This window comes from Phoxinus phoxinus, assembly GCF_949152265.1.
Source record: "Phoxinus phoxinus genome assembly, chromosome: 1".
In the NCBI taxonomy this organism is placed as follows: Eukaryota; Metazoa; Chordata; class Actinopteri; order Cypriniformes; family Leuciscidae; genus Phoxinus; species Phoxinus phoxinus.
The window spans coordinates 7,157,906-7,172,406 of NC_136876.1; the positions used below are offsets into that span (position 1 = coordinate 7,157,906).

General features: G+C 38.6%; 1 protein-coding gene across 2 annotated transcripts; it reads left to right on the forward strand.

Annotated features, from left to right (window-relative positions):
- Positions 1-4,709: 4,709 nt before the first annotated feature.
- On the forward strand, positions 4,710-10,798 carry LOC307000814 (uncharacterized protein). 2 transcript variants are annotated; one of them, XM_079616688.1, is made up of 4 exons: positions 4,710-4,825; positions 5,094-5,149; positions 5,669-5,916; positions 8,410-10,798. In XM_079616688.1, exons 3-4 carry the CDS (start codon positions 5,883-5,885, stop codon positions 9,561-9,563), a joined length of 1,188 nt encoding a protein of 395 aa, XP_079472814.1. In that variant the 5' UTR covers positions 4,710-4,825; positions 5,094-5,149; positions 5,669-5,882; the 3' UTR covers positions 9,564-10,798. The 2 variants fall into 2 exon arrangements, with proteins under 2 accessions (XP_079472814.1, XP_079472815.1); XM_079616689.1 differs by having other exon boundaries at positions 5,674-5,916.
- Positions 10,799-14,501: the final 3,703 nt, after the last annotated feature.

Consider the following 14,501-nt stretch of genomic DNA (forward strand, 5'->3'; position numbering starts at 1 on the left):
ACAAACGTAAGTCTCCCGAAAGCTAAGACGAGGAAATATGACGAAGCGTATGTTGCGCTTGGCTTCACCGTGACTACGGTGGGAGACGAAGAAAGACCAGTATGTTTACTGTGTCTAAAAATATTGGCAGCGAACAGCATGAAGCCAAATAAATTAAGGCGTCACTTAAAGACATTACACCCCAATCACGCTGATAAGCCACTTGAGTTTTTTCAGCGAAAACGTGCCGAATATTGCCAACAATCGTCTCGCTTTGTGAATGCTACTTCAGTAAACCAGCGAGCACTGTTAGCATCATATAAGGTACCAAATTGCTCAGTGCAAAAACCCCCACTCCATAGCAGAGGAGCTGATACTGCCTGCAGCATTAGACATGGTCTCTGTCATGCTGGATGACGCAAGTGCTGTAAAAATAAAAACTATCCCTCTGTCCAATGACACTGTCGCCAGACGTATAAATGACATTGCTAACGATCTTAAAGAACAGCTGGTAGATAAACTCAAAGACAAAACGTTTTGCCTTACAGTTCGATGAAGCAACTGACAGCAACAAAGACAAAGACTGTTTGTTTATTGCTTATGTGCGTTTTGACGTTACAAACTCCCTGTGTGAGGATCTACTTTTTTGTAAATATGTCAGAGACAGAGCCACAGCTGAAGAGCTATACAAAATGCTGGACTGCTTCCTGAATGAAAATGATCTAAAGTGGGAGAACTGCATTGGTGTTTGCAGTGATGGTGCACAGACCATGGCAGGGATGAGAAAAGGACTTCGGGCACTCATCAAGAAGGTCTCACCTAATGCTGAGTGGACACACTGAGTGGCACCTTTCCTCTGAATTAAGTGAGGTTATGACTGACATTGTAGGTGTAGTCAATTGTATAAAGACCAGGGGCCTCATTTATAACCGTTGCGTACGCACAAAACAGGCCCTGAAAGAGGCGTACGCCATTTCCGACGCATAAGTTGTGATTTATAAAAACAAACTTGACGGGAAAATGTGCGCACCTGCACGCAAACTCTGACCCATGCGTACGAACGTTTTGGAGACGGAGCAGTTTGGCGACACCGATGGTGAGCTGGAGTTAAATGTCTTTTTGGTCACTTTTAGACAGAAAATCTAAATTAAATTATACATATACAGAAAGATAATTCAAATATAATTTCATTTACCAAGCCTATCACTTGAAGCAAATGTCCGCGGCATCGAGCGCGTTGGGCCGTTTAGTGAAACTGACGCATAGCCACGGCAGATGAAGTAAAACTGTAAATCTTCATTATGAGTCCTAATCATAAATAGTAGGGCTGTAACGATTAATCGCGATTAATCAAAATTCAAAATAAAAGTTTGTGTTTACATAATATATGTGTGTGTATTGTGTATAATTATTTTGTATATATAAATACATACACATGCATGTATATATTTGAGAAATATTTGCATTTATATACTGCATATATATTTTTATATGATTTATATTATATATAAATAGAACTATTTTATATATAAATAACACATTTTTATTAAATATATACATGCATGTGTGTGTATTTATATATACAAAATAATTATACACAATACACACACATTTATTATGTAAACACAAACTTTTATTTTGAATTTTGATTAATCGCGATTAATCGTTACAGCCCTAATAAATAGGCTACAGTGCGTGTTCACAATAACATGTTTTATTTCTGATATAAACATTTAGATTAAATATGCCATTCTAATTTTCTAATAAATAGAGTTAAACACTTAAACTACATGACATTTACTGAAAAGTAAAAAAAAAAATATATATATATATATATATATATATATATATATATATATATATATATATATTCAATAAATAGCCTATAAATATTTGTTGTGGATGCAATGCTTTTTGAACACTTTTCCTTTGGCATGCTGTGTTTTAATGTTTTAACTACAGAGATAATTGCTTATCATGATAATAGCAGATTGTGCAAACATAATGCACAACAAGGTCTATCTGTTTCCATTAAAAAATATAAATCAATTAAAAAGACTATTTGGCCAGTGGAAAAGATTGAGAAAAACTTTCTCTGAAATGTATTTAACACTATTTGATTTATTTATTCAAAAACAAGGCAAGGCACATCCGTATTTCATATTTTCCTAATGTCTTGTACCGTTAAACATGTTATCACGTGGATGAATAATCATATGCAAATGATATGCAGATGAGGATATGCATAGTAAAACTAGCCGTTGTAAGCTCCATATATGGTTATTTCGGGGAGGAGACGCATGTGCGCACAATCTTCCGCTGACTGGGATTTATAAAGTGAATCCTGCGCAGGTTCTGGCGTACGCACGGTTTTATAAGTCTGAATATTTTTTTGCGCACGCCATTTTTGGCTTTTGGGCGCACGTACACTTTTAGTAAGGATCCTACGCACAGTTTTATAAATGAGGCCCCAGACCACTAAAAACAAGAGTCTTCTCTGCTATCTGTGAGGAGATGGGAGCTGAACATCAAGCTGTGCTGTTTCACAGTGAAGCAAAGTGGCTGTCACGAGGAAAAGTCTTGTCCCGAGTTTTTGAGCTCAGAGAGCAGATAAGAATGTGTAACAGAAAATAATTGAGAAGCACTGGAATAAAGTGAGATGATCTGCTGATGATCCTGAATGGCTTGTTGAATGAGTGTTGATAGTCTGAGGCTCATCAATATTAACAGATTTGCTGAAAACACTCTTTATTTCATGACAATAGTTCCTGTTTTCACCTCATTTATTATGCTGATGTCTTCAGATCTCCTGTAAATTGTCACTTAAAGCTCATTTCATTGGTGTCAGCAGACTGAGGCTATTTGTTGGATACTACATGTACTTTTATTTCTGTGTTTATGATTTAACTGTTTTTCTGACCATCATTTATATTTGGAAGAATTTAAATTATTTATATTCCTTTCTATATTTCTAGATACCTGGATTTTAATGAAGAAGCAGAATAATGTTAGAATTAGCAATACAAATTGTTACAAATAATGAATGAATTGGCACCGTGGACATCTGCAAAGTCATCCAGTAAAAATACTTCTGAAGGAATGTTGGGAATATGAATACAAAGAAATAGCAAGCTGCATATGAAAGGGAGAGACAACAGTTAATTCAAGAGTTACGATGGATGTTAGTTGATACAATTTCAATAAAAGTATTGTTAGGAAATGGGTCAAGACAATCAAGAATTCATGAATTAATATTTAAATAATATAAAACAGGAATAATAAATAGAATTCAATTTTTTTTTTTCTCTTCCAAAGCCAAGTATACTCCACACTCCAGATCAGTAGGTGGCGGGAATGCACCAAGGGGGTAATCCATCCGCCGGAAACTGAAGCCTCCGCGGGCGCCGCCATTGTAGCAGAACTTCACCTGCTGTTAGCATTCCATTGACTCCCATTCATTTTTGCGTCACTTTGACAGCGAATAACTTCACATCTGAGGCGTCCAAAGACTCCATTTGTCCATTATTTATTTCTAAAGAAACTCGACAATGTATAAAAGGCTCCATTACCTTGTACCTTGCGTTATGGCCCCGTAGAAGCCGTTTTTGTAAAAATAGGCTAACGATTGCGTCATAACTCACGCGACTCTCTGTCGCACTGTAGAGGAATTACTGTATATACCGGCGGAGAAGCTCGCAAGCAATCGGGGGGACGTGGAGGCATAAAGTCCAATAAAGTGAAGGGAGAAGCCCATAGAGAGTGATAAAGTTGCTCCTGCTGCTAGCTCATGGACAGCTAATGCTCACGCTCTCTGTCTCTGCGAGATTCGGAAGGGAATGATTCAGATTTCTCTCCGCACAGCTACTAGAAGACTGACAGCTGTCAGACACGTTGCTCACGTGTTCAAGCTCAGTTTGAGCCTGCGCAGTTCGCCTGGCGATCAGGAAGTGAGTGCTTCAAATGGGCTTCACTTTTCTCCGTTGAAGTCTATGGGGTCGCTGTGTCCATCTTATATACTGTCTATGGAATGCACCATTTATGTTGGTCTGCCAATCCGCCATTAAACACCAGAAGAAGAAGAAGTTTCTCAGAAAAAAAGGCAACAAAAAAAGAGCATGTTGACATTAAAATTAAATTGTCAAAATCAGAAGGGAAGAGTCTAGTGTGGAAAAAGATAATGGAAATATGGCAATATCAATGGAATCATGAAAGTAAAGGAAGACAACTATACATGATTCAAAATAAAGTAGACAGTATAAGAGAGATGACGAATAGAAGGAAAGAGCAAGTGGTAATAACAAGACTTAGGATTGGACATTGTAAGTTAAATGGTATGTTAGGTAAACATCCAACAGGCCAATGCGATGAATGTCAAGAGGAGGAAACAGTTAGTCACATTTTTATATCATGCAGGAAATTTACAAAAGAAAGACAAGAGTTGAAAAATATAGCTTACAAGAAGTTGGTATAGGACAGTACAATGTAAAAAGTATATTAGAATGTGGAAAGAGTGAACAAGGAAATAAATATTTGTTTTATTTTTTAAAGAGGACTGGAAAGAAGGATATAAACAGTATGTGACGTGATAATGGACAGCAGATGGCAGTAATGTAACTTAAAAGGAGAGAAAAACGGAGGGATTGTATATAAAATAAAAGGAATATATAGATGCATCACCCATGTAGGATGTACAGTAGGTGGCGGTAATACTCCTATGGAGTGAGCGGCCAGTAACAGGAAGAAGAAGAAGAAGTAGTAATGTAACTTTTTGGATACCAACTGCCGTAAAAACCCAAGGAAGAGGAAGAAGAAGTTTCTCAGTCTGCATTTTACTGGATTTAGAGAGGTATGTGTTCACATCAGTGCAATGTAAGCTTGAAATATACCGGTTGTAACTTTAGCTTTAGTGCACATGGTAACTTGTACGTGTATTTTATGTTGAGTGCACATACATTTAGTTGAGATGTGTCGAGAACTGCTGTTTTGAGTGCTTAAGAAATTGCTAACATAGCTAACGTTAGCCTCGTGGTTTGTTTTGCTGTATGTTAGCGCTCGCCATTCTGTCGTCTTGTAATGAAGCCCACATGTTTCAGTTTTTCTTTTTCTTATGTTAGGCTGATTCTGACTGGAGATACAATCCTGAACTTTTGCTCTCTTTGAAATTGTACAGGTATGTTCTTCCAATACCAGGTTTAGAATATAATGTGTTCATTTAAAAGTTTTCGTGTATTGATTGGTGTTCAATGGCACTGAACAGCCCAGATATAAAGCATGTACATTTTGCTTCATACATGTTATTGTATGTGTTAACTAGTGAAAGGAAGATGGTTTATTTCATGTTGCATTTAACGTAAATATAAAATTCAAACGTTAATACCCATAGTTAATAACAGAAATAACACGCAATATGACACATACACATAATATACACAAGCCTAATGCGGTATGTTCATTTTTCATGGTAATTTTCCTGCATTTTATTTTCTGATTTTTGAATGCGATTAAATACTGAGTCTGCATTCTTCTTGACTGAGAGAGACTGATTCTGATTGAAGATGGTCAGTGTCCTGTCATCAGTGCACCAGAACACTACGCAGTAGTCGGCGAAGTGCAGACCGCGCCAGCTACACTTATAAGTGTCATTTATTATAAAAACAAACTCAGTAATTGATACTTTTGATTTTGGCAGATCAGCCCCTCCAACTCTGGAATTCATCATCAGTTAAGCTCCTCCCACTGCAATCACATCAACAGTGAAGCTCCCTGTAATTCACCAATAAATGCTGTACATTCCCATCAGCTGCAAGTGAAGAGCATGAAAGCATCAGGAAGAGCTGAAATCTGCAGAGACTGAGTTTATTAAAGAGGACAGTGAGAACACGAGTGATCCAGAACCCTGCAGAATGAAACACACTGAAGATCCTGAAGAACAAAGAGGTTGGTGTTTATTCTTCATTCATTCATGATGCTGAACAACATTCATGTTAGAAACATTCAAGCACTTCATCACTTTTAGATAAACAGTTCAACTATGAAATGATACAGAATGTTTAGGGTTTTCTTCAACAAATGGTCAGTAAAGGGAGATTTGAGATATTTTTATATTGATGATCAATATTATATCAAGCTAAATACTGTTTTAACTGTTTTATTTTACATTTATTTTGTATCTGGTTTCCAATTTGCAACAACGTTACCAGAATTTTAGTAATTTTCAACATAGTTAAAACAATTATTATTTTTTAAGAATAATCAGTAAGCACCAAGTTACTGATGAAGTTGTATTTGTCAAATATCATACAAGTTATTCGTAGTTATAGAGATTCTTCTTACAGTAACTTTGGTAACAGGGTTGATGAATTCAGTCAATGCTACAGTTTGTGTAAAAACTGAGACACTGGATTGAGATTATTTTCTTGTCTTCCCATCATGCATTAGAAAGATCCCAGATGATGTCACAATTTTTAGAAATGCTCTGTTTTTAAAAGAAGGAAAATCATGTCAGGAGTAACAGGGTTGAGTGAAACATGTAGGACACAGATAATGCTAATAAAAAAATATTAATTTAAAACTAGTTAAAGCCGCGGCCACTCTACACTTTGAGCTTGTGAAGTTTCTACAGACGCTGCAACGGCCGTGAAATGACGTCATATTTTGCAACAGCTTTTTTACAAGCGTAAATTTAACATATAACAAATAATAATAATAATAAAATTAAAATAAACAATCCACTCCACTTGAATGCAAAACGTTTGTGTTATTTCTCACAGGGTTATTCACTTGAGCTTGTGTTTCTGGTGTCTCACTTTCACATGCGCAATAAATGAAAGTCTATTAAAGGAGTCATTACCTGTAATTTTCACTTTTCCACGAGAAAAAATGTATGTTATGATTGCCTAACGATTATACACTGGCCGGGAAGCCGATATTTAAAAGTGAAGCATTTGTTTACCCCTGGGTTCGTCAACCAGCCCATGTGCCCGCGCACTCAAATACGTGAGGTTAATTTCTGCGCCGACTTGACGTCAAGTCGCGCCCACCAATCAACGCGCCCCTCATTTGCATTATTACAATGGCCGTCCACGACAGCCAAAATATCGCATCAGATCTCGCGAGACAATAATGCCTTCAGAAATACTATAATAGAGCATGGGTATCCAATGTAATACTAGGTTATGACTCCTCTAAGGAAAAGTCTAGTGTGAACGGCCATTAATAATTAAAACGTTTTAGTAAAATAAATATCAATCTCAAAGTTGGTGTCAACATAGGGCAGTATTGTATATTTTAATGTTAATATCATTTAGATAATTGTGTCATTGATATATTTAATAGTTCTTGTTAAAGAAACCTGGGATTCGTGCCTATAATTTTTTAAAAATAATAATTGGAAGATAAATTTACATCATTCATGGAAAGTTTCAATGACATATAATCAATTTATAAAAAGGCATCAAATTATCATAATATTTGATGTGTTTTATGGTGTGTACTTTTATCCTAACACCTTTAACCTATTTATTTATTATTCTCAGGTTAGGTAAAGTAAGTCGAGTCTGACCTAAATTATAAGCATTTTAAAAATCACTTATATTTGGTCAGAAGACTTCTCTGTGGTATGTTCTTATTAAAAGTCTTACAGCATCAAAATCTAAGTCTCAGTAGGCAGTTTTTGTAATCAATTAAATTTATTTTAATTGGTTACTTTTCTTTTTATAATAAACCAAAATATAAAGGCACATAACACTTCATCATTAAAGTACAAAGTACAATAATCACGTTTTGAATCAAAGGTGTAGTAAGCTCTGGGCTTCTTGTCTTCTGCTTGGGGTTTCTTGTCCTCAGCTTTGGGCGTCTAGCCGTCGGGGGCACTGACATATCAGTATCCCAAGAGGCAATCAGCTCATCAGTCTTTTATACTCCTGTTGTTTACCACTGACGTTAGGTTGTGACTTTCCCAAAGTTTCCCAGATCCTTCTCAAGGCCTTGCAGGTGCAAGCTGTCCACCTCTTCATGTCCTTGAACTCCAGTAAACTCAACCAAGATGGCTTTAAGGTTCTGGGAGTAGAACCACAGTACTTTCTGTCCTTGAGCACACACTTTTCTGCTCCTCTTTCTCATGGGTTGACACACCCACATCTACATAATAACCAAATACTGTACATCTATGCCTAAACAATTTATTTTACAAGCCATCTTTTACAAACAAAAATAAATAACAATATTGAATGCAATGCATTGTATCCAATACATTGGCTAAATATGTGTAACAAAAAAGCATCAACAATAAACAAGGAGGCAGATAATTGCATTTTCTTGATATTATACAACGTATAACGGTTGTCTACTTTCTACTATTACATCAGGGCTCACTTTGAAATATTTCAATGTACTGAAAATTACATTTAATATTTTTTTATTTCATGTCAGACCTGATGGAAGAGAGCGAGGAGAGTGAAGAACTGAGTGTAGTGGAGGAGGAACATCATGTCCAACATGGAGGAAAACCTTTGAGTCGCTCAAAGACTAAAAATAAATTTTTAAAGAAAAGAAGAGCCAAGAAATCTTTCACCTGCACTCAGTGTGGAAACAGTTTCACAACCAAATGTAATCTTGAGAGTCACATGAGAATTCACACTGGAGAGAGACCGTTCTCATGTGATCAGTGCGGGAAGAGTTACACCCGATCTTCACACCTTGAAAGTCACAAGATGATCCACACCGGAGAGAAGCCGTTCTCATGTGATCAATGCAGCAAATCATTTATTAGCTCATCAGAGCTGAAGAATCATCTGACAGTTCATACGAAGGAGAAGCCGCATTCATGTTCTGTGTGTGGAAAGAGTTTTTCAAAGCGGCAATATTTATATACACATGAGAAAATTCACACTGGTGTGAGAGAGTACATGTGCTTTGAGTGTGAGAAGACTTTCATTACAGCAAACAAATTAAAACGGCACCAGAGAATTCACACTGGAGAAAAACCTTTCAAGTGTTCACACTGTGACAAGAGATTCAGTGAGTCATTATCTCTAAAAACACATGAGAGGATTCACACTGGAGAAAAGCTGCATGTATGCCATCAATGTGGAAACAATTTCACATACAAACAGTCTCTTAATATGCACATGAGGATCCACACCGGAGTGAAGCCATTCTCATGTGATCAATGCGGCAAAACATTTATTAGGTCATCAGAACTGAAGGCACACCTGACAGTTCATATGAAGGAGAAGCCGCATTCATGTTCTGTGTGTGGAAAGAGTTTTTCACAGCGACACGGTTTAAATGTACATCAGAAAACTCACACTGGTGTGAGAGAGCACAAGTGCTCTGAGTGTGAGAAGACTTTTACTACAGCAATCTACTTAAAACGGCACCAGATCATTCACACTGGAGAAAAACCTTACAAGTGTTCACACTGTGACAAGAGATTCAGTCGATCAGGACATCTGAAAATACATGAGAGGATCCACACTGGAGAAAAAAATTACAAGTGTTCACACTGTGACAAGAGATTCAGTCGTTCAGGACATCTGAAATCACATGAGATGATCCACACCGGAGAAGCCGTTCTCATGTGATCAATGCGGCAAAACATTTCTTAGGTCATCAGAGCTGAAGACACACCTGACACTTCATACGAAGGAGAAGCCGCATTCATGTTCTGTGTGTGGAAAGAGTTTTCCACTGCTGCAATATTTACACAGACATGAGAAAATTCACACTGGTGTAAGAGAGTAATCACATGAGAGGATCCACATCAGACAGAAGCCGCACACGTGTGATCAGTGTGGGGAGAGTTTCTCTTTTATAAATCACCTGAAGATACACATGAAGATCCATGCAGTGGAGAAACCACATCACCACTGTCTGAAATCACAGTAATTTGCTGAGCAACAAAAGCCCCTTTCACACAGGGATTACAGAAAATACACGGATAATTTGACCCGGGTTCGTTTGATTTTGGTTCATTCACACTGCCAGTGAATTTCTGGAATCAGAGAGTGCGTTCACACTCAACCCGTAAAAATCCTGTAAAGACACGTGACATCGATGTGACGTAATATCTCAGCAGCGTCTTAAATTTGACGCTTGTGCATTTTTCTCTGATTCGATCATAAACTAACGCATTACAGACCGTTTCACCTGGCGAACCATCCCGGCTTCAGCGTCATCATTACGACACGGCATTGTTTACGGCTTTTGTTCACACAGCACGCGTTCCGGGACTGAACACGGCAATGTTACTAGGTCCCCAACCCGGCCTCAATCCCGGGTCGTGTTTGCATTCACACAGAAGGCACTCTGGCAATTTGCCGGCAATTTCCCGGGATCAACGCGCTGTGTGAAAGGGGCTAACGTCTCTTCTGTGTAAGTTAGCCACACATCACCCTATAGCCATCACACATCACAGAAACATCACACAGAAAAAGAAACCACGTTAAAAAAAACGGTTTATCAGCTCGGAGCAATACTAGACAGTGTTTTACTCGTGGGCCGATCTCGATCACGCAGCAACATTACTACAGAGCGCTGAGAGATCCATTGAGAAAGCATTTTAAAGGGGATAGTTCACCCAAACATGTACTCACCCTCATGTCAGACTCTCCCTTGTCTGTCATGTTATCATTGGTTCATTGTTTGATTGTTCACAAGTGTCCCTTGTCTAGTCGTTAGTCTTGTTAGTCTTAAGCCCTCATGTTTGCCCTGTTTGCCTCATGTTTCTTGTCTGTGTTCTTAGTTTCATGCCTTGCCTTGCCATGCCCTTGTTTAAGTTTGATCACGTTTTATAATTAAAGTTGCATTTGGATTCTCTACATCTTGCCTCCAGTGTATTCATTCGTTACAGTATGGATATCTATCTACACAGATGTACAAACAATATCAAACTATACAGATAAAATAGTACTGAATTATGTGTGTTACACACAAGTGTTACAACTCACCCCTCATTTGCACTTCTGTCACTTTCAGTGCAACTGTACGAAAAAAAACTTTGTTAATTTGTAGCAGAGATGTGTATGTTGCTTGTGTAAAAAAAAAATCAAACTCAATCCTTTTTTGAATGATTGAGACAAAACCAAAATATGTTAGGTTGTGCCCCGCCCTCCCCTAATTCCATAATTTTCAGTTCTGAAAGCAAAGTATTACATTTGCTTCTGGGGCTTCCCAGCACACACAGAATGTTCCCCTAACGCTAGTATTTGGTTCCTGTTTTTTTCAACAGTAAAATAATGTTCCCAGAGCGTTGCAGGATCGTTCTCTTACGAGAGGTCTCTCGTACTGTGTCGACTGATGCTGCGGGAAAAGATTAATTTTCTCGAGATACTGAAGCCAAAAATTATCCTTAATTTTGAAATAATGTAACACGTGTTTCTGCAGCATGCAGACATAGGCGAGACAGCTCGCGCGCCCATTGGCTGCCCTGCGGCAAGTGCAGCAGCCTATCGACGGAGGCCTTCCGTGACGTCAGATCCAATGAGGGTGCTTCGCGCCCACTGCGTCAGGCCTATATAAAGGCTTGACAGGCTGTTATAGACTGATTTTTCATACCCTTCACTTTCTTCACTTTTCTCCACCAGAATAATAAGGAAGGCTAAAGACATCATAGCGGACCACTCTCACCCTGCTCACTATCTCTTTAATCTCCTCCCATCAGGAAGAAGATATAGGAGCATTAAGACTTCCACATCATGTTTCAGAGACAGCACTTACCGTCTGGCTATCAGACATCTGAATTTGCACTGACTGCAGCATTTTACTAACTGTGTGCACTGTGCACTTTCTTTCTTAGCACTTTCTTCTTTGTATTGTCTCTTTAATGTCTGCAGTTTGACTGTTTAATGTTAAACAGTCAGGGTCTGCTGTTTAACTGTTTGCTGGGTATTGTTGTTATTGTTTTTGTACTTGTGTTGTCTGTCTTTAGGCTATTTATGTCTGAGAGTTGTACCAAGACAAATTCCTATCAACTTGTTGACATGGCAATAAATGATTGATTGATTGATTGATATCTTCAGATAAAATCTTCATATCCATGAATTTCCATTCATGACATTAGTTTGGCGGCAGGCCAGGCGCGCAGATGGCACTGGGGACGGGGGGGACGTGACCCCCCCAGATTCATAGTGACCCGATCCGTCCCCCGCCCTCACTATCCTTACGAAAGGCGACAAAAATCGGTAAAACAGAGGATTAACCAGTGTTTTCGCTATGTACATTAGCCAAAGTAGTGCCCCGGCCCGCTGCTGCGCTTTAGAATCGGGTCGGGGCAGACGCAGGCTGACTACACTGGTCACCATTACTTTGTACCCACGTTCTCACTACACGCTGTTCTGTTGTCAATAAACACACGATGCCACCGACGTTTACACACTCTCTCTCTCTGTGTGTGTGCTACGACTCCTGAGTGACGTCGCCGGGGTCCTATGAGGAGCTGGTAGCTGCCTCAATCGTGCCTGTAGGAGCGGACGAGCGGTAACCATAGTGATCATATACAATCTATGACTGAGCTGAATCTGTGATTTTCTTAACTGAAAAAAAATCGACTGTAAATGCCACAAAAAAAGCAATGAAGAGACAAAAACCAATCACCTCGTTTTTTCAAAAAACAAACAATGTAAGTATCTATGCCTGTTGACTTTCCCAGATGTGGCAGATTAGATTTGTTAAGGGGAATAGCTAGTCTGAATAGCTAATCTTTTGCACTTAGCAAACTCAGCAAAATGTGGAGACCATAACTATGCATTTAGGTGAGTGGACAGAGGCAAATAATGAATGAACACAAAAAGAATGGTTGGATAAATCAAACAATTTATCGTCGTCAGGAAATAATGTTTTATCTTATAATTTAACACATTGTACTGTATAAATTGACTGAGGTATGTTCACTGTCGTGTAAGCCACTATAAAAATAATTATACTAAGTAAATTTTCGTGGTGGAAGGTTTATGCAAACAACAAATAAAGGCCTACATAAACTTTTGACATCCTCTTATAGCAGGAAATGGGCTATGAAAAACATTTCTTAATATGTCATACATCATTTGAAAGATATTTCTAATATATAAATTGCAACAAACTTGTAATTAACACTTAAATTAAACATTTTGAGTTATTTTTAGACATTTGAAATAGTAGTTTTAGCCATTAATTCTCAGGAATATGTTATATTTCACATTGTTGTGAAATTCTATAGAGGTATAGAGGGTTAACTGAAATGATAAGATTTAAAATGTTGTCCTCCTGGCCTGCAGGCAATTTCTGATGACAGTAAGGCAGGCCCTAGTCAGTCAAGTGAGGATCTGCAGGAGGGCAGCCACAGTAGAAAAAGACAGCATGAGGAAGGAGAGACAGTAGAATTACAGACAGAAGAAGCAGGGACAGAACAACAAGGAGGGACAGGAGGCAACACAGAGGGAGAGGATGTTGACATGATAATGACATATACAAAGCCAAATCAACCTGACCCTAAAGTTTTGCAAAAACAAGTGATGAAAGACCGGACACTGACATTCCAAAAATCATGGTATGAGAAGTATCCTTGGCTGCATGTTAGTATGGGTACAGATGGTGTTCTGTGTTTTCATTGCTCTAAGTACTTCAAGACAGGGAAACCAGCACAAGCCAAGAGTATAGACCCAGCTTTTGTCAGTACTGGGTTTAAAAACTGGAAAAAAGCACTTGAAAAATTCTCCATGCATGAGAAATCAGAGGGTCACAACATTGCTGTTACAACTGCTGCCTATGAAAACAGGCCAGTTACTACACAGTTGAGCAGTGGAGTCAGTACACAGCAGGCAGAAAACAGAGCTAGCCTGTTAAAAATAATAGGGGGTGAGATGTTTCTGGCGAGGCAGGGATTGTCCTTTAGGGGGCATGAACATCATCAAGGTAACCTTGACCAGCTTTTAAAATACAAAGCTGAAGATGATCAATCATTCACTAGGTGGTTATCTGCAAAGAGGGGGGTGCACACATCTTGGGATTGTCAAAATGAGCGTATAAATTTGATGAGTTCATCGATTATCAGGACAATTGCAGATGAGATCCGGTCCCTTCCAGTGTTGCAGTATTCGATAATTATGGATGGGACAAGGGATATCTCTGGTGTTGAGCAGGAGGCGCTGTGCCTACGTTATGTTGACACTGATTTGCTGGTGCACGAAGACTTTATAGGGTTGTATGAAACAACTTCTACAACAGGTGAAAACCTTGCCAGAATCATTTTGGACGTTCTGTTGAGACTGAATTTGCCAATTTCTGGCCTCAGAGGTCAAGCATATGATGGGGCTTCAAATATGTCTGGAAAGTACTCAGGTGCCCAGGCTGTTATTCAGCGAGCACAGCCACTAGCGCCATATATACATTGTGGAGCACACTGTGTTAATTTAATTACACAACAGGCTTGCTCAGCCTCCAGTGTCGTGCGAAATGCACTTGACTGGATACATGAACTTGGCACATTTTTTGGGCAGTCTGGTAAGCTGAAAGACAAGTTTAAAGCCATTGCTGCAGCTGAA